Source organism: Dermacentor andersoni, chromosome 8 (assembly GCF_023375885.2).
Source record: "Dermacentor andersoni chromosome 8, qqDerAnde1_hic_scaffold, whole genome shotgun sequence".
Lineage (NCBI taxonomy): Eukaryota > Metazoa > Arthropoda > Arachnida > Ixodida > Ixodidae > Dermacentor > Dermacentor andersoni.
The window spans coordinates 84,813,491-84,832,471 of NC_092821.1; the positions used below are offsets into that span (position 1 = coordinate 84,813,491).

Consider the following 18,981-nt stretch of genomic DNA (forward strand, 5'->3'; position numbering starts at 1 on the left):
GTCAGCCAGAGAACATGCGCGCAACGGTTTCTCCCATGTCCAAAATGGAGGAATAAAATGGGCGAATATATAGCATTTTCGTAAGCGCTCCATGCAAGCTTCGCTTCGCATACGGGGTCTTTCACGTAACTTGAGCAAACCTTAAGATATGTGAATGCCACATAGCTGAACCTAACGAAGGTAATTTTTTGCCTTTTGCTTCAAGATACTTAGATAATTGTGCGGCATATATTCCGCATAATTGCGTAATTATTCTTACTTAAGTCTCCAAGTTGCCAATTATTTTAATTAGATGAGAAGTGTCAGTGAGAAAATTGTAGAGCAACATAAGGAAACTCGGCTTACAGGTTTCTGTTGCCCAATACGTGCTGTATAAAAATGTTTTTCCGAGCGTAAAAGAAGCCCGCGAATACACGCAATATTGTCGCGTGACTGCCCGCACAAGGCGCTTTGCATGTGTTCGCAGGTTTCTTTAATGTTCGGAAAAACACAATTTTTGTTGCCCATATTGAGCAAGAGAAAGCTGTATCGGGAATTTCTCATGTTGGTTTAAGATAGTCTCATTAACACTTTTCATCTAATTATAATACCTGTGAAGTTGGTCAATTAGCTAAGACTAATCGTGTAATGAGGTGGAATGCAAAACATAGCCTGAGTATTTCCAAGCAACGGCAAACAACGTTGTCTTAGTTCTGTCCAGCTACGTGGTATCCGCATATATCTAACAGGAGCGTCTTCGCTATGGAGCGAAACGTGGTGCACACCGGTGCTCACATGATGCGATGTGCGATGTGAAGCAATGGTAATGCTCAACCCGCGCAGAGATTACGAACAATGACGCACAACAAGACCTTAAGCAAACTTGTTTCCTTGTGTGTTCTGTGGACTGCAAAAACAGCAGTGGTGCAGGCAAGGTAACGTTTAACATAAAGTCAAATCTCTCGTGTTCGACTAAAGGCTGAAGAAAGTTCACATTCGCCGCCAACATCAACGCAAAATATCGCCAGCAAAGCAAACAGCACACAAAGCTTCGCTTACATCGATTCCCACGGTACGTGGGATCCACATATCTTTTTTTTTTCTCTTTTTTTTTTTTTCCAGTGGGTAGCTGAGACCGATCTAGGCACGTACAAAGCCGTTCGTCTCACATGCAATACACCTCGGACTGAGGAATAGTTTTAAACACTTAAGAAAATATTAGCAAAACAGCATTACCGCTATATTTATCCTAAAACTATGAAACAAATTGGCGGCATAGAACATCACAAGCGGCAACATGTGCTGTGGTCAGAGCTGAACTAGTTCACCACGGTTGACTGGTGGTGGCGAGCTGATGTAAGCAGCAGAGTTCTTCCTCACTATAGCAACAATAATGTTTTGCTGCGGGTGACAGATGGCTCTGGTCGAGGTAGCGTCCAACCGGTTTCGGAGACTCAGGCCCGGCCGCGGTAACCTTGAGGATGAAGCGTTAGGAGATCGGAGCGTTCTGGCCAGGACGCGGGACGTACACGCTCCAGCCCGTAGTCCAACCACTCAGGTTCTGGCAACGCGTGCAGGCATCCACACGTGTCACGGTAAAATTACTTTGCCTCGGAAAATCACGAAGCGCAGGAACAAGTTGAAAAGTTTCGCGGTCGGATGAGCCCGGTGGCTCGGGTCCGGAAGACTACGGCCCGTCTTCAGTTCCCTTCCTGGATCGGCGGCGGTGCTCTGCAACGCATTTGGCGCTCCTCTTCTCTTCCTGGCTTCGAGTTGCTTCAGCATTAGTCATCCTAGAAGCTCCGTGTTTTTCACGAATTGGTTACCTTGAGATTTGTGGATTCCCGGGATTCGCTACTACTACTACACAACCTCTTGCCAGCACGGTCTTCTTCGTGATCGTCTTTTCCTAAAGCACAGCACACAGCTCCGCGCTCTGGACCATCACCTCAGATCATCACCATTTTCTCAGAGGAAGATTATATATTCCATTTACTTACACTAGAAGTCTCTTTCTCCTTCACCGCGCTTATCCTCGTGCGCTTCACTCATTACAAACCTCAAGTATAAGTAAATGGAAAATATTGTCTTCCTCTGAGGCTTCGGTGTTACAAATGGGATAAAAGGATGGCTCTTGTCCACATATTTTCGTGCAGTTTAGCAGCCGGTCGAAACACGGCGCCGTCCTGGACAAAGCGCGGAAAATGTGTGTCAGCAGCCCACATCGGTTGCCAAGGAGCTTCTCCTCACCATGTTAACGAACACTTATGCCTGCCGTTAAAGAAATGTCCTCGTACAAACTACTGCGCGAAAGAAGGAAGCAAACTGGAGGTTCGCGCAGTCAAAAGGCGGCAGGATTTTTGCACGAATGACTCAGATATGGGGGTGATTCAGTCACCCAGATAAAGGGATCTGCAAAAAATTGTCTATACCGATGCCCCCCCCCCCCCCCCGAGTTCTCCTCATTATTAAAACAGAAGAAAAATAAACCCCCCTTCGCTGCAACTTTTGGAATGCCCGGGGAATTCAGTTTTCAAAAACTGCGCCACGTTTACTTCCTTCATATAAACGCCCCGGCAGATAGGAATAAGAAATACTAAATAACGACCCGGCTTGAATTTTCAAGTTTTCTTTTGACATTATCATGGTCCCTAAAACTCGGTGTTGTGATGCATAGGAATCGCTTCGTATGCCTGATTTCTTGAACCGCAGTGATAAGATGGGTCGTAAACTTCTGCTTCAAATAAAAGCTTCAAATGTGAAAGATTTCAGACATTTTCGCTGCTTACTGGTGAGTATGGATTACTGACTGTGAAATATAGATTGGGCATCTTTCCTGTCATTTACCCCCCCGCCCCCAAGGGGAACATGCCTGCTGCTCTTATATTTTGAGTACCTGCCTCTCTTGGAGCAATAAAAATGTTGACAAACTGATCTTTGGTGGCCATTTAAACATTGCCGGGCTTACCTCTTGCGCGAATTCTGTGATGCATTGGAAGCTAACGCATTAACTATTGCTACAGAAATCCCCTCGCAGTCGGGCTCACATTTGCGTACTCCTTAGCGTTAGCATAACAAGTGTCACAAACGAACCGGACTACTCGGGCGTCCTTAAACCACATATGCTACCTCCTATCTCATTTAGCTTTAAGCTATAAGGAATTTCATTTTTGGGATGCAAGGCCAAGTTCCACCGTTCAAACCCTTTTCAGCACATATTTACTTATACCCTTGATCTGTCAACGGTTTGTCTATAGTGAAATGGGAGGACGTTTTCCGCGGCACCGACGTTAGCAAGGTACCTATAGTTTTTCTTATTTCTACACCGACTTTTAGGCGCGTATAACGAATGTTTTCCTCCCAAATTAGAGAATGGCCGCGCAAGGCCAGAAAACATCGGTTTAGCTCAGAGCGCCTAAAAGCTATAAAACCTTAAAGTGCACTCTACGTGCGCTTCTACAGCGAAGCTGTATATTCCTAGGCGAAACACTCGTGGTCCGACCACAGAAACCCTACTGCGGGGGTATGAGCCATTCTTTAGGAGGGTATGAGAAATTGCATTCATCTTACGTCACAGACGGATAAGTTTCGCGTTGGGTGGGCATAGAAATGCTTACGCATATAGAACATATACATTGATCTACGTATCATTCCAGGAAAGAGGCACAGTGGGGAACGGGGTTTAAGGCAACATCATGATGAAATAATTATCTCACAGCAAAGCTGGGCGCGCCTTTGGCTTCACCGGCAGTGACGTCGTTTCTCTCTCACCGCAGAGCGCGCTCGCAGCGATCTCTCTCCGACTGCGCAATAGGTTGAAAAATGTGTCCCTGTCTTTAATTAAATTAAATGTGCGGCCGCGGTGTCTAACTTCGTAATTGCAGCGCATAACCGCGTCATAAACACTATTGGAATGGGTCCATGACAGCATCCGTTGTAAAAAATAAATAAATAAACACGGGGTTTGTATCTCACTGGATGGCTTCTATATATATTAAAGTCTCTTCCGATTATCCACAACTCCTTAATTGTTACCCTGATGAGGGCGAAATACGCGCATGGGGACTGTGTATATGTGCAGTTCAACAAGTTTGCGTGATCTTATATTTAATGGGTTCGATTTGCCTCTGCAATGGAGATATTTTAAATCAGTTTATTGTTTTTCTCATTGAAGAGCGTCACATACTCAGTGACACAAAACCAGGTAACCATGTTGGCATCAAAAAGGTTCAATGAGAAGCGCCACATACACAGTGGCAAATAGACAGTGAACGAAGCTGGTCCAACGATCGTCTTGAAGCCACTTCCTTGACTATAGCAGCCGATGCGTTACCCATAAAGCAATGGACTGCCAAGTGAAGCAAGTAGACGTGACAGAAGCTACCTGCCGATAAACAAACAAGCAGAGACACTGACAAACATGCAGCTAACTTCGTCAAAATCTCGAAGAATGAGAACTTTATTATAACTGAAATAGTCCACTGTCGGTTTATCCAACCAATCCCGCGTTTTCTTCCCACAGCACTTGCGCCCAATGCAGCTGTCCGCCCGGCGAGAAGAAGTGCAATAGTCTCGGCAACAAGTGCGATTGTATCAACGGGAAATACTACATGCCTGGTTCCGACGAATGTGTCCAAAATAAAGAGGACTGTATTTTCGGCAACCCGGTGAGGTAAGACTCCTATTTAAGTTTCTTGCGAGCGTGGCAGCGACGTTGAATTTTGAAAAATTGATGTGTTGAAGTTGAAAAAAAGACGATGCCACGTTGAAATGCAAGAAGCAACTACTCGAATTTTATGTCCTTTTCGCGAGTGGTAATGGGTGAACCTGGCGCACGCAGTTTCGGCGTCATTGCGACCGGAAAGCGCGTGGTGTGGTAGCTCGCCTGGTGAAAGGACACGACCGTTGAGGGATCATGGGGGTGATCGCTGGAAACCACTCGAGGCCTACTCAGCCTTGATGGAATTGACATTGCTCATGTGGTCCTAGTGACGTATTCATTACAATAGCCCCGGCATCATCTAGTGGCTGAGATGGTGCGGAAAACTTGGCATTTCGTGAATGAATACTTATCGGGACACTAGAAAATATGGCAGTGTTTGAGAACAGTGACTGATCCTCATGACCACTGAGCCTCGGGCCTCGCATTTTCGCGGTCAGCGGTCAGTCTGTTGGTCGTCGTCTTTAGAAGTGCCATCATCAAAGAGGCCATGGTCTGAGTCTGAATCGACCAAGGGACAGGACATGCATGATGAATCGCTGCTGGCCTCTACTTTCGTGTCGCTCACGCCGGTGTAAAGAGAGTGAGTCCTAGCGGCGCTGAAGGAGCGCGTGGTAGGGCCCGAGCCTGGAAAGGACTTGGCTTTTGGTGACGCAACTTCATGGCGCTGAAACGGAACACCTTGAAAGTCAAAGTCGACTGTAGCGGTGATGGGCTTATTGTGAGGCGTGTCACCCTGGCGAAAAGTTGTCAACTGAGGCCGCCCACGAGAGTCGGGAGGTAGGAGGGGGGGGGGGAGTAAGGACGGGACCTGGGCGCAGTCTTAGCTGACTTACGTTTTATGAAGGCGGTGCTGGGGAGCTGTACAAATATGGGGTGTAGGACCGCAGGCTTGTGCAGAACGCGATAGGAGTGACGAACCGCGAGAAGTAGTTGCCGTTGGGGTAGTAATCAATGGTGGTCGCGCTGCGGCGGACGAATGTATCTGCAGTTTTCGTTTGACAGAAGTGAGAATGGTCGCGGCACTTCCGGTTCTCGTAGGGCCCGCGCGAAGGTTCGCAGCCCGCACGAATGTCGCAGTGAGTCGCAAAATATATCAAACTGTAGGTCTCCATGACAGAAGACACTTGAATTAGTCGCAGAGCAGGTCGAATTAATGGTATGGGCCTAATCGGCGCGAATATAGCTGGAAATTAACCACATTGCACCAGATACTGCGCAGTATGTGACATAATTGTGGCTGAGGAAAAGGCGTGTCAACCAAACTCGACGCGAAAGAAGAGAGCGTTGAAGTTCCTGCGCGTAGCAAAAGCGAATAAAAAACGCTCGATAATAGTAAATGAACAAGAGGGTCCGAGAAAGAAATATTTATTGGCAATGCAACGAAGGAACTAGTCTAAATAATGCAAAAATATAATTAAATTCTACAACCTTTTATCTTTCCTTTTCTCCGTAATTTCAGTACACACAAATATATATACCATGTACGTTGACCTTCTCTTCTTTGGCGTGGACGTTATTTTCTTGTTTTTCTTCAGTCGCATGTATTTGCAAAGATTCTAACAACGAAATTAATCGCCTTTCGTTGTTTGTATTCAATGCAGATGTTTTCCCGCGTGTACTACTTCTCAGAAGTGTCATTTACGTAAACTGTGGAGTTTTCAAACTGCTCAGGTTCTGGGTATCATGCCTTAAGTCACTCTCAGGGTTTTCAACAGCTCGTAGGAGTTATTCGCATATTTGATTTCCTTGGTTCCGAGAGAGTCCCTGAACGCCGTCAGAACGCCGAGTTAGGGCATGTTGTCATTTTCTCCTGCTACAACAATAAAACATATTCAGTCATGTGCGGATAGTCATACATTTCCTAGAATGATCGCACCATGCTTTTGGGGATGTGTACACGCAAGAATGTTTTTGCAAGTTTACGTATTATTATCACTCCTACCTGACAACACCTTCGTGTGTAAGCGAATGTATACGTATCAATTATGCGTTGAAACACTATACGTAATTTGACGAGATCACCTGACAATTCTTAAAATGCATTTCTAGCTACCGCGTCACGTGAATATGTTAAAGCAATGAACTTACGCTAAACGAATTGTGAAGCATACACAAATAATATTACTATCGATACGCTTACACCCAGCGTGCGCAGAGCCTAGGGATGAAACCGCAGCCGTCTTTTGCTTTACATGGCGATCTCACGATCTTGCATGTTGTAGTTGCGGAAACTGACGCTAATGCAAACAACTTTTCTTCTGTTTTAAAAGAAGCACGGTAAAGCCAACGATATGTGGAGAAGGGACTGTTTGTTTCTTCTGTCTGAAAAATACAATCGGCAAAGCTCACAAGCTCATTTCTGGCAATATATAAAAAAAAGTTATATGCAAGTGGCGCCAAAGAGGCACCGCCCTCGCATTGTGGAAGAAAACAAAACGCATCATGGAAGGGAGAAAATATTCTCTCATGACTCGCTTATGGCGTGGCCTAGTGACCGGTCAAACACAGCAAAATATATTAAATAGAATATGTCAAATTACGCCGCATCTGTGGGACATAGCTTTCGTGAAAAAGGCGTTAAATCATTGCTATAGCACGCAACCGCGAGCATTGTCCATGGCAAAGTAGGAAAACATAACTGTTGTATGAACAGCCCTCACTTGTGGGAAGGCTTGCTGATGCTAGAACGACAGAAAGCTGAGCTAGTAGGTAAGGATTCATTATGCAAAAAAGGTGAGGCTTGCAGACAGGGCACAAGAGTAGAGAAGTGGACAACACGAATGCCTGTCTGCACGCCTCACCTTTTTTGCTAATGTTATGCGTTTTGCGCGACAGATTCAACGACAAAATGGTGGCCGTCGTTCAGGTTCCCGCTGGCTTGTTGTAGATATACTTTAGAGACACGCGCAGGTGACATACGTCAAAGCTCATTTCCACACTCTTTTGTTTCAACAGCTGGTCGTGAGCTGCTAGCGCGAAGTTTCACTGCTTTCAGGTGCGCATAAATGGACATCATAAATGCTTTTGTTTTATATGAGAAGGTACTTGTCGCATTAAAAACAAACTTAGACATGAACTAAGACACGTGCTAGAAATATTTCGGCGTTGGACGCTGTGCGCATTAAAAAAGGAGCAACCACAATGTGTAGCTTTGGAACCTTGAGATGGTGTAAGGAAGGGGAGTAAGTAGAAGGAAGAAGAGATAATTTTTTCTTTAAATGTTTCTTCATACATTCCACGGCACCAGAGTTACCTCTAAATTGTACGTCTTGCACATACTCTTCACCCGCGTCTTCGACGTCAGCGGAATTAACGAACTCAACTCTGGCAACGTCATCCTCCTAGTAGCGGTTTCAGTCGTTAACTGAAACGTTTCTCTGTGTATCTATTCCGGGAGCTTTCCCGTAGTTCGCTTTTTCGCACAGTCTATTTTCACCTCATAAAACGGGGAAGAATGCAGCGCAATAAACTCTGCAGCGATATGTGAGTATTTAACAAGCTAGCCAAGCCGAGTCCTGCTGCGCGCCGCGTTTCCAACTCGTCACCGTTACGCATAGCACACGTTTGTGACCATACGCAACTTTCGGCACTGAGACGTCTGAAAGTGTTCTGTTTCGACCCTGAGACACTCTCATGATTGTTATATCAGATGGAGAGGTCCTAAAAGTCGCAGGCAATGCTAAAGAAGGGAAAAAAATTAATCAAAATATAGCCTAGCTGGCGAAACCAAACCGCATGATGATGTGCTGCGCATTTACTCATTACTGTTATCCCCGTTCACTATATGGCTCAGTAAACTCCAAAGTTGTATGATGAAGAGTTAGGAATCTCGCGGGAATCGCGGTGATGCCAAAATCTGTAAGAAACCCGGAGGAAGAAGTTCAGGCCCACAGTGCGCATGTGTGTGCGCATAGCGTGTGAAGGAACTTGCTGATGTTGCCTGGTGGCACAAAATCGGTGTCGGGGTGGCCTAGGAGGCTCCACGGCTGGCGCCACACCCTGGGCCAGGAGAAAGAGAAGTCTGGAAGGCCGAAAAAAATTATTATGCAGTATTCACAGGCTGGGCCATTAGAGTTACAGAATGGATGCCAAGTGAAGGGAAGTGCCGTCGAGGTCGGCCGAAACTTGGGTGGAGCGATGAAATTGGGAATATTGAAAGAGCAAGTTGAAATCAGCCAGCGCAAGACAAGGGTGTTTTGAGATCGTCGGCACAAGCCTTCGTACTGCAGTGGACATAAAAATAGGCTGATAATGATTTACATTTCTCGTATAAGCAGAAAAAGCTTGCGAAAACGCTGTGCTCTTTCCCTGAATAAAATCTCGGTTTGCCAGATTCCCTAGGTTTTCCCGAGTTTTTTACCGCTTTCCTTCCCTGTACAGAGCCAGAGAAGTGTCGGTCAACTCTCGCTGGGCTTGAGTCAGGTGCTTGACCTATTGGAGGGGCCGCATTTTTCACTCTCGTAGGAGCGCTGCTGCGGCTTCGGTCAACCCTCACCGCTTGGCAATTCGGACGTTGATCTCTGCCAGGGATGGTTCCAAGAATGTGGGCTAATCACCGCAGCAGGGTCGACAAGCCTGAAAAGTCGCTTTTAGGGATACACGCGAGCAGCTGTAGCACACGCTGACAAGTGCTACCATTCACACTCCCACAAGTGCAATCGCTGCATTGCTTGACCTTTGATCAGCTTTATGGAGTCAACAGCTGCTGATGCAATAAGGCCATCTAAAGCAGCATTCACTGAGGAAGCACCATTGTTCGTCTGGAAGTGCCAGCCAAGACGATGTGGGGTTACGTACAGATAAAACATCACTATACAAATCCACCTAACATGAGCACTCCAGAGAAACCAGTAAACCACGTGCAATAAAAGAAATAATAACTACGGTGAACATAGAAAATAAATATATTCACTGAATGAATATACTTGTTTCGCTGCTTTTCGTCAAAATCACTAATGTATGCATTTCTTTATCCATAGTCATGGTACTCGAAGCGCTAAAAAGATAACAAGGACTTGCAACTTCCTATGGGAAGCTATTTTGTAAGCTTCAGCATTGGAAAATACAATCTGTTTTACATTCTTTAATAAAAACCGATGAAATAGCCTTGTTAAGGATGCAAGAAACCGAAAGTCAATATTATCCGGCTGTAATGAAGAGAAGTGAGTTGTCTCCTAAGGTCAAGCCGGCGCAGCCCTGTTTTAAACCAATGGCTTTCTTTAGCTACTTCGGTCACATTCCATGGTTCGTGGGCTCTCTCCCACAGAGTGTGGTGCTCTCGCAGGGCGTTGAATCTGCTTTAGAAAACTACAGAAGCTAACCTTAGCGTCGGGGAAGAGGGCAAAGAGCGAAAAGATGAAACGCGAGTGTGATGGACGAGCAGAGGCAGCATACTGTCGGATTCTTCTATATTCCTCGTATTGTCTTACCGCAGTGCTTGCGCTCCATGCGTATGTGCGGACGGTGCTGCAAAGTGCCACTTGCTCGGCAACAAATGTACCTGCATCAACGGAGAGTACTACCTTCCTGGGTCCGACCAATGCGTCCGAAATAAGAAGGACTGCGTGTTCTCCAACCCCATCATGTAAGACTCACCTTTCTTCACTATTACGAGCATTCTTAGGTGCAGGGACGAAACAGCGAACATTTATCTCTAGCTTCCTCTTGCGGTTTCACAATCTTCCGTGGTGTGTCGTAGTGGTGGTTAGTAACGCTAACGCGAGTAATTTATGTGGCGTTCACACAAAATAGACCTGAAAAAATTTGCTACTGGTGCCAAAGGCGCATAGACGCAGTAGACGAATACAATAAAATGCATCATGGAAAGGAGAAATGAAGAAGTTCATGCAATACTCTCGCTTAGCCTTGGATCGCTGACTGAAGTAAAATAGTGCAGTTTAATAAAATAGATTTATACAGTTGTGCGTGAACTTTTGCGCATAACCGACGGGAGGAAATGCTAATGTACCGCTTGCGAGTAGGTGTATCTTTCACACAGGCTTACTCATTCCTAATCGGAGTGGCGGACAGTCCTAATTGTAGCAGATGTGGTGTCGAAGATACACCAAACATATCCTGCATGACTGCCCTACATACGAAGACAAGAGAAGAGCCCTTCGTACAGCTTTGGAGCGCTTAGACGACCGTACTCTAGCAGTGGAGAAGATCGTGGGCGCGCGGTCTCGTGCGCCTACTATGTGCCAGGCCGCAAAGGCGCTGGTGCGGTTCTCGAAATGCACCAGCCTGTATGATCACCTGTGACTGACCCAGTGGTGGACGCTTCTGTGCGTAACAGTGGAGACTGCCACCTTAGTTCTTCCTTCTCCTCTTTCAGTCCCCTTTCCCTCTTCCCCTGTGCAGGGTAGCCAACCGGGCTCAGCTTGGTTAACCTCCCTGCCTTTCCCTCATGACTTTCTCTCTCTCTTCGCGCATAGCCTCGGTGAACGAGGCGTTAAGCCATTGCTATGACAGACCATGACTAGGAATTTCTGCCACAAAGTGGAAAAATGATTTGTGGCAAAGCTCTTCTCGTGATCAATGTTCGTGTTAATGTGATCAGTGTTGCAGCAATGTAGCGAGGCAACGTATCGGCGCCTCATCAAGTAGGCCTGTATGCAACCTGGCTCCCTCCTCGCATTTCCCTCTGGATGTGTTCTGTAAACTAGAGACGCCGCTATAGATGTCCGCTTGGGGCAAGTGTGTGAATATACATAACGACAATATGGTCTGAATACGGCTCTTTTAGCCTGGCAGAGTTTTTAAGGACGCCCGGTGGCACATGGCAACATTCTACTGCACTCTTGTTATTAATCTGAAATCTGAAAGTGAACATGACGCCAATATATTAATTTTTTAATTTAATAACTAATTTTTACACAAAAGCATTACGGCACATATTGCCATTTACGATTTGCATCCGGTTACTTTGTGAAATCAATTGTGAAATCAACTTTCGAGCTCGAATACGTCACAAACGTTTTCTTAAAACATTATGTGGCCCACGAGTGCGCATTCACCTCACGTTAGTCAGCGCGTATGTCAACGCTGGTGTGCGTTTCAAAATTTATTTCTAGTGCTTATGCACTGTAAAATCAAGAGCTTCTATTCGTGTATTGCAATATGCGTGCTAAGAGGTAATTAGCTTAAAAGGTTGTTTGGTAAAATTTGTAAATTATTTTCCAGTGTATGCAACGTTTCCCTGATCGAGTAATTCAACTTAATAAGCATATTTGTGGTACATGGCACAGGCGATCTTTAAAAATTCTGATCTCCTTAATATAAAACACCCGCTCTGTATAGCACAGATTCGACTCCACTCAGAGTCCGAATTCTTTGCATGAGTCTAACACCTTCGAGTTCTTAAGATACATCACGCCCTTTCTGGGAGACAGTCATCTATGTTTGTATGTGTGTTTGTGTCCATTGTGGCTCAATTCGCTTCCGACAGCCCTGTCGTTCTTAAATTATTGTCTCAATTTATGTGGGACAGGCCTGTATACAGTTAGTCTGGGTAGCGCGGCGTTCAAGAGCGTCTTTAACGAGCTTTGATTTTTTTTTTTTTCAGATCCTAATACGACCACGTATTCACGCGCACTTGCTATCTCTGATAAGCAGGGAAGCTCAATTAACCGCGACAGGGGTAGTGTAATGCCTAGCAGACGCAACGTGCGCTTACAGTGAACTTTGTGCGCATGCGCTACTCTTGCTGAGCTCGTCGCTTCGCGCCGTTAACATACAGAGGCCGGCCGACCACTCGACGCTGGCTCGGTACTGCGAATGTAAACTGCAGTGTTCTACGCATACGGTGTAAGTTCGCTTTCCTGCAGTGCGTTTTCGGCGCTAACGTAATAATCGGTAACGCATAGAAAGCTTCGCTTTAATATCGTTTAACTTTCTCCAATGTAGAGCGGAATCGAACCCATGCCACTAGCGTTCCTCGGAGACACCAACCCGATGCTTTAGAAGGGTTGTGCCACAAATACACTGCGTGTGTGCCGCTTTTCAATGAACGTCGTTCATGCCAACGATTTAGTGAGCGGTGACATGAATGAACAGGACATCGGCCGTCCTTCAATGAACCTATCCAAAACTTTAACCACTGAGTATGTGCCACTGAGTGTTCCTCAAGCGAGGGAACAATTGTCAGCGTTCGCATTCACCGCCGCACGACGCTTCTGCTTTAGAAGGCTATGCTCAGACTTCACTGCAACGCGACTAAACGGCGCAGCGTGTCAAGAAAAAATCGTGAGGGAGGAGCTCGGCTGCCGCATGACGCGCTTCTCAGAGCTCGCACGCATCGGCGCGCCGTGCATTTCAGAGTCCACGCGCAGAATTACTTATCGGCGGCGGCTCTAAATGCGCCGAGTGTAGGCCCTCGCTGAAGCACATGCCTCATACGCAATAGGTTACGATGGTGGCACTACGTTGTGCAGCTATATTCATTCTATAGTAAATTCATTACTGCATACAGTCACAGTGAGGTAGTTTCTGTCTAACTTTTGTTATTGAAGAGTGGTGCACACCAAGTGACACAAGTTGGCGTCAAAGTGGTTCATTGAAGAGCGGAACAAACACACTGTCACGTACGCCGAGACCCAAGTTTCTCCAATGGGTAGTGTTTAACCGTGTTCTCGCATAGCCGGCAAATGCTAAGCCGAGTGACCCAAATTTCCGAAAAAATGGTTAGAACCAATACAGACAGACAGAAAGATCGTTCCGGAAAGTACGTGAACTTTCCTAAGAATGCAAATCGTAAAAACGAGAACTGTATCAAGAGGTCTCCAAAGCGAAACAAAAAGTTCGCTGGCCTTACGCGTTTTCTGCTACAGAGAATGCGGAATTTGAGGGTGTGTCTATGGGGGTGATGCCAGGTTGGTGTACATGTGCTTTGGAGAGCACGCTGAAGCAAAACACCTTGTCGAAGGTGCTCCAAAGCTAATTTCAACGCAAGCTTCTTTTCTAGAGCCTGCTAGTGACTGGTATTACTGGGCGAAACGTTGGTGTTGTTCTATACCTGCGAAAATGGACGTCGTAAAACCTTTCTAGTAGAGAAATAGCTGGTCCTTCTCGGTCTTTGTAGTACACTAACCTAATCGCTAATAATGACGAGAAGAGCGCATAACAAGAAGCACTATTTAAAGATGGGCAGGTACCTAGCCGAGCCGCATATATGTGGAGAAAGGCAAACATTATTTCAATATCTATATCACCTATTTCTGCACTGGACGATGCTCCAATTATCCACTCTCAGATACTGCAGTAAAACAACTCATTTCCTCCACAGCAATGGCTGCGCCAAGTGCAGGTGTCCAGGCGGTGCTAGACTGTGCACCCAGCCGCATATAAGGTGCGGGTGCGTCAATGGGAATTACTACTTGCCTGGTTCCAACCAATGCGTGCGAGATCCTAAAGATTGTCAATACGGCAGCTCAACAAGGTGAGATTAAAGGAAATGCTAGGCTCCTTATTGAAGCGGATAGTGCGATTGTATTGCCAAGAACAGTTCACTAGAATCAATTTTGTAGGTCATTACTATAGTGCACAGTTTCTACTACACGAACGGGGCCGAGGCAAGACGTCACAGTGCAAACGGCAGCCACCACGTGTGGACTTGTCGCCTTTGCCTCCTGCCCGTAAAAAACTGCGGCTCTGCATCGCAGTGATCCTGAAGTCTTTTAACTACGTCTTTTGAAATCAGATGCTTCTGGAGAACGGGACAGTGATAAAAGAGAAACAATAATTCAGTCTTTCTGATGAAGTTTGAGTTGCCGTGTACGCATTTCAGTCGTTCACATCAACACATCCCCTGAAGTTCATCCGATTGCTTCTGCGGCAAAGATAATCTTGCTTTTAAATGAAGTGAGAAAAATTCCCCGACGGTTACGATACTTCCTAATACGAAATTTTGCGCAGATATAGAGGTGTTTTAAATTCGCTATATATTGACTGACGCGCACAACCTGTCTCGTGCATCACGTTGCAAAGGGGGTTGACGTGTGCCTCACTAATCGGAAGATCGCAAGAAGCGGCGTGCGGGTGACGCGTGGGTGCCACTCACACCAGCCGCCGCAGACAGACTTCCGTTCATGCAGCGCTTTGTTTCCATACAGATGACGCGCGCTACCATGACGCCATCTCGTAACCATGGGCGCTATAACGTAAAACTATTTCAAACTTTTCTATTCCAATTCTGCAATCAGCCCACCGCGATTGGTCAACAACTTTTTGGACCACCCCTACTTCACTTGTCTGTCACGCGACGTCACGAAAACCGCGATAGCTCTCCATCTGATATGGAAGACGACGGTGACGTTCGAAGGAGGCTTGTGGGATTTTATGGGTCCGTATTTTTCGAAGCTTCTGAGCTTTTTTGGTCATCTAGTGGTGCAAACTTGATATCATCGGATCCGTGAAGACGAGAAGATTCAGCGGATACCTTATCTTGAGGTGGGCCACCCTTTTTTGGATTTATTGGAACTTTTGTGCTCACGCCACGCTGGCCGAGAGCTAGCGTATTATAGACCTAGCGCGGCATGGCAGCAATGCATGTTGCAGGGGAAGTGCTCCCGGCCGAGGACTTTACTGAAGAGCTGGGATGGCGGTCAATGTCCAGCCGAAAATCTAGAGCTACGACGAGGTCTGGATTAGGTGATGGCGGTTCGCCAAGCGAGATGCCTGAACGAAGGTGCGCAGGGGAACGGCGCGGAGGCTCGGCAATCAAGAATCACATTGTGAACGCGTCGCGCATGCCACCGATGCTACAAGAACACATCAAAATAGTCATTCGCCCACGGGGTGGACTGAATTTGGAGAAAGTTAGGTCTACAGCGGTGGGCAAGGCAATCGTAGAGGCGGCAGGCCTCAGTATTGAGCAGATTAGGGAAGATGTTATTTGCCCTAACTTCATGCAACATATATTGGTGCCTACTACGCCAGAAAGGAGCAACGCTCAACGATATGTGAGACTCAGGTCAATCACAGTGGCAGACAAGCATTTTCAAGTCAGTGCGTACGAGACGTCCCCACACACTACGTGTAAGAGAGTCATTCGAAATGTAGGCGTCATGGATGGCCCCGCGACACTTGAGCGGAACATTGTTAACGATCGCAATCCACTGACTATGGCGGTCAAACGAATCAAAAACGCAGGATCAGTTATCACCGTTTTCGATGAGTTAAAGGTGCCCAATTTCGTCAGATATGGACCAACTCTGCTCCGGTGCTTCCTGTATCGAAAGCAGTTGGATGTGTGTTATCTGTGTGGCAAGCTTGCACATTGGGCGGACGTCTGTCTGGCGCCCGATTGGTTTGAATGCCGAGGATGTGGGGCTCGGAACCCTGAAGAGGATCACAATTGTGTGCCTTGTTGCAAGCTTTGTGGCGGACGACACCTGACCGCGGATAAACAGTGCAGACAACGATACCAGCTTCCCTACGTCGTGCGTGTTCGACAACAGGAGAGAGCCCGGGCGGAGCTAACGGCGGAACAGGAGGCAGCCGAGATGGTGCAGCTGGTGAGCGCCCGCCAACGCCCTAAGGGACGCTCGCGCTTTAGGATCCGCTTCAGGTCGAGGCAGCGGCCATTGACTGGGACTCCAACGACCAGGAGCCGATCCGTTTCTAGGGAGGCGCGGGTGCGCTTCTCTGCAGCTGGTGGAGGCGGCGGCGCAGCTTGAAGCCAGACCAGCTGTTCTGACAAGGTCAAGGGCGGCATCAGTGCCGGCCGAGCGCGCGGGCAGCGCCAGGAGCATGTGCATGGTAATAGGGATAGGGATAGGGATAGGATTGCAAAATTGGAGAGAGAGAACCATAGCTTAAAAGCTGCCATTGACGGCCCTATCAAAGAGATAGCTGAACTTAGGAACGGCTTACCTTCCGGTAACAGCGATAGCTTTGGACAGGATAGGAAACATAATTACTCGTTTCAGGTACCAAGGTCTGTGGAGGTCGCAGAAGAGAACATGACGGACGAGGAGACGCCTGCTCCGAAAAAGAGGGCCCTATCCTCGGCCATGCGGATTCAGGGCAAAGTCGGTTCCGAGCTTAAAGCAATAATACCGACATTGCAAGAAAATGTAAATCAGGTTACTTCTAGACTGGAGCGGATAGAAGAACGGGAAAATGTCACGGATCAGATATGAGGCAAAATTGAAACATATCGGAACGAGACGGTGGTCCCCGCTATGGAGCGGGAGTGCACTCGGCCGCTAGCCCAGCAGGGTAAGTCGCCGAGTGGACTTGAGCTCAAAACTAGTTCACCAAATGTTCGTGGTCAAGATGGCTCTATTAAATAGTTCATTTACTATTTGGCAGTGGAATCGTAGGGGGTTCAATCATAGGAAGGCGTCTCTGCAGCAGTTTGTTAGAGCACATGGAGTGAAACCTCAAGTTATCATGTTATAGGAAACACTGACGTCTAACGTGACCTTAACGGATCTCAAAGCGGAAGTTCAGGATAATGAACAGGGCAGAGGACTCGCTACTCATTAATAGGAGGTTGGCGTATATTAGACATGATCTTCAGATGGCGAAGTGCAAGATTGAATATAATATGGTGGAGGTAATTTTAGGTCGGCAAAGGTCATGTCAGAAGGGCGTTTACCCGCTTAACCTGCACAGTAGCCCCCGGGACACGAAGCAGAGTTTCAAATCTCTCTTGACCAAGGCAGCCAATCTGGCTAAGGATGCACCGTTGCTTATTGCAGGAGACTTCAAGGCAACATATCATGTGTGGAAGTATGTTTATAGCACTATTAAGGGGGAGAGACTATGGCAGCAGGCACTTGACTTGAATTTAACTCTGATTACGGACCCTTCGTATACCACCAGATGTGGCACGTCGACATATAGAGATTCGACACCTGATCTCACTTTTGTTCGGGGGGTGGTGGATTCGTCCTGGTCCAATTCTAATATAGATTTTGGTAGCGATCATTACATAGTTATGATTACTTTGGTAGTGGTAATAAAAAGGAGTGCACATTCAGGATGGTTGACTGGAATGCATTTAGGAAACTAAGAGCGCAGAGGATCGAAGATGAGGGAAATTTGTTGACCAGGGAACAGTGGACTAGTCAGCTTAAAAGTGACGTTGAGGCGTCCACTAAAGAGCTTCAGACTGATATTGACACGGAACACATGGAGCAGGAGTTGCTGAAGGATTTGGCTGAGAGATGCCTTCCGTTGGAGACCTGGCACGATACACCTGACGTGATTTTGGAATATAACGGTTACGAAAATGCAGCTATGGACGAGGAATTTATTGAAAGTGATATAAGGTGGCGCTGCACAATCTTAATGAACGATCAGCATCAGGGCCGGATGGCATTACGAATAAAATGTTATGGAATTTAGGCGACGGGTCAGTTGATTTCCTTACGCGGGAGATCAATTGCCGATGGAAGGAAAGCTCTTTCCCGGAAGTGTAAATGGAAGATACTGTCTTCCTCTGAGACTTCGGTGTTACAAATGGGATAAAAAGATGGCTCTTGCCCTCGTATTGCAGTGCAGTTTAACAGGCGGTTGAAACATGACACCGTCCTAGACAGAGCCTGGAAAATGTCTTTCAGCAGTTGACATCGGTTGCCCAGGAACTTCTCCTAACCATGTTAACCAACACTTATGCCTGCCGTTAAAGAAATCTACTCGCACAAACTGCTGCTCGAAAGAAGGACGCAAACTGAAGGTTCGCGTAGATTTTTGCAAGAATGACCGAGACCTGCGGGCGATTCAGCTAGCCAGATAAAGGGATCTGCAAAAGATTGTCTAAATCAATATCCCCCCCCTGCGCGTCATTGAAAAAGAAGGAAAATAAACCCACATTGGCTGCAAGTTTTCGAACGCCAGGGGAATTTAGCTTATCAGTTGAGAAAAACTGCGCCACGTTCATTTCCTTCATATAAACGCGCAGGCAGCTGGGAATAAGGAAGACTAAATAACGACACTGCTTGAATTTTTCAAGCTTTGTTTTCACATTAACATGGTCCCTAAAACGCGGTATTGTGATGAATAGAAATCGCTTTGTATACCTGATTTTGTGAACCGCAGTGATATGATTGGTCGTAGACCTATGCTTCAAATAAAAGGTGTTCAAATGTCAAAGATTTCAGACATTTTCTGTGCTTAGTGGTGAGTATGAATTTCCATGAAATATAGCTTAGGCATACCGCTCCCCACAAGGGAAACGTGCCTGCTTCTTTTATATTTTAAATACCTTCCTCTCTTGGAGCAATGAAAATGATGACAAACCGATATTTGGTGGCAATTTAAACATTGACGTG

The 18,981-nt window shown here is 46.5% G+C and overlaps 1 protein-coding gene across 21 annotated transcripts in view; it reads left to right on the forward strand.

The window, feature by feature from the left end:
- Nucleotides 1-18,981, forward strand: part of LOC126538704 (uncharacterized) — a 133,956-nt gene that overhangs the window by 63,736 nt on the left and 51,239 nt on the right. For 15 of the 21 annotated variants that reach the window (XM_055074870.2, XM_055074867.2, XM_055074856.2 and 12 more), the window contains 3 exons: nucleotides 4,502-4,651; nucleotides 10,137-10,286; nucleotides 13,986-14,138. In XM_055074870.2, the coding sequence (XP_054930845.2) occupies nucleotides 4,502-4,651; nucleotides 10,137-10,286; nucleotides 13,986-14,138 (453 nt within the window). The remainder of the gene's footprint in view (nucleotides 1-4,501; nucleotides 4,652-10,136; nucleotides 10,287-13,985; nucleotides 14,139-18,981) is intronic. The other 6 variants (XM_055074868.2, XM_055074875.2, XM_055074873.2 and 3 more) reach the window with 4 other exon arrangements.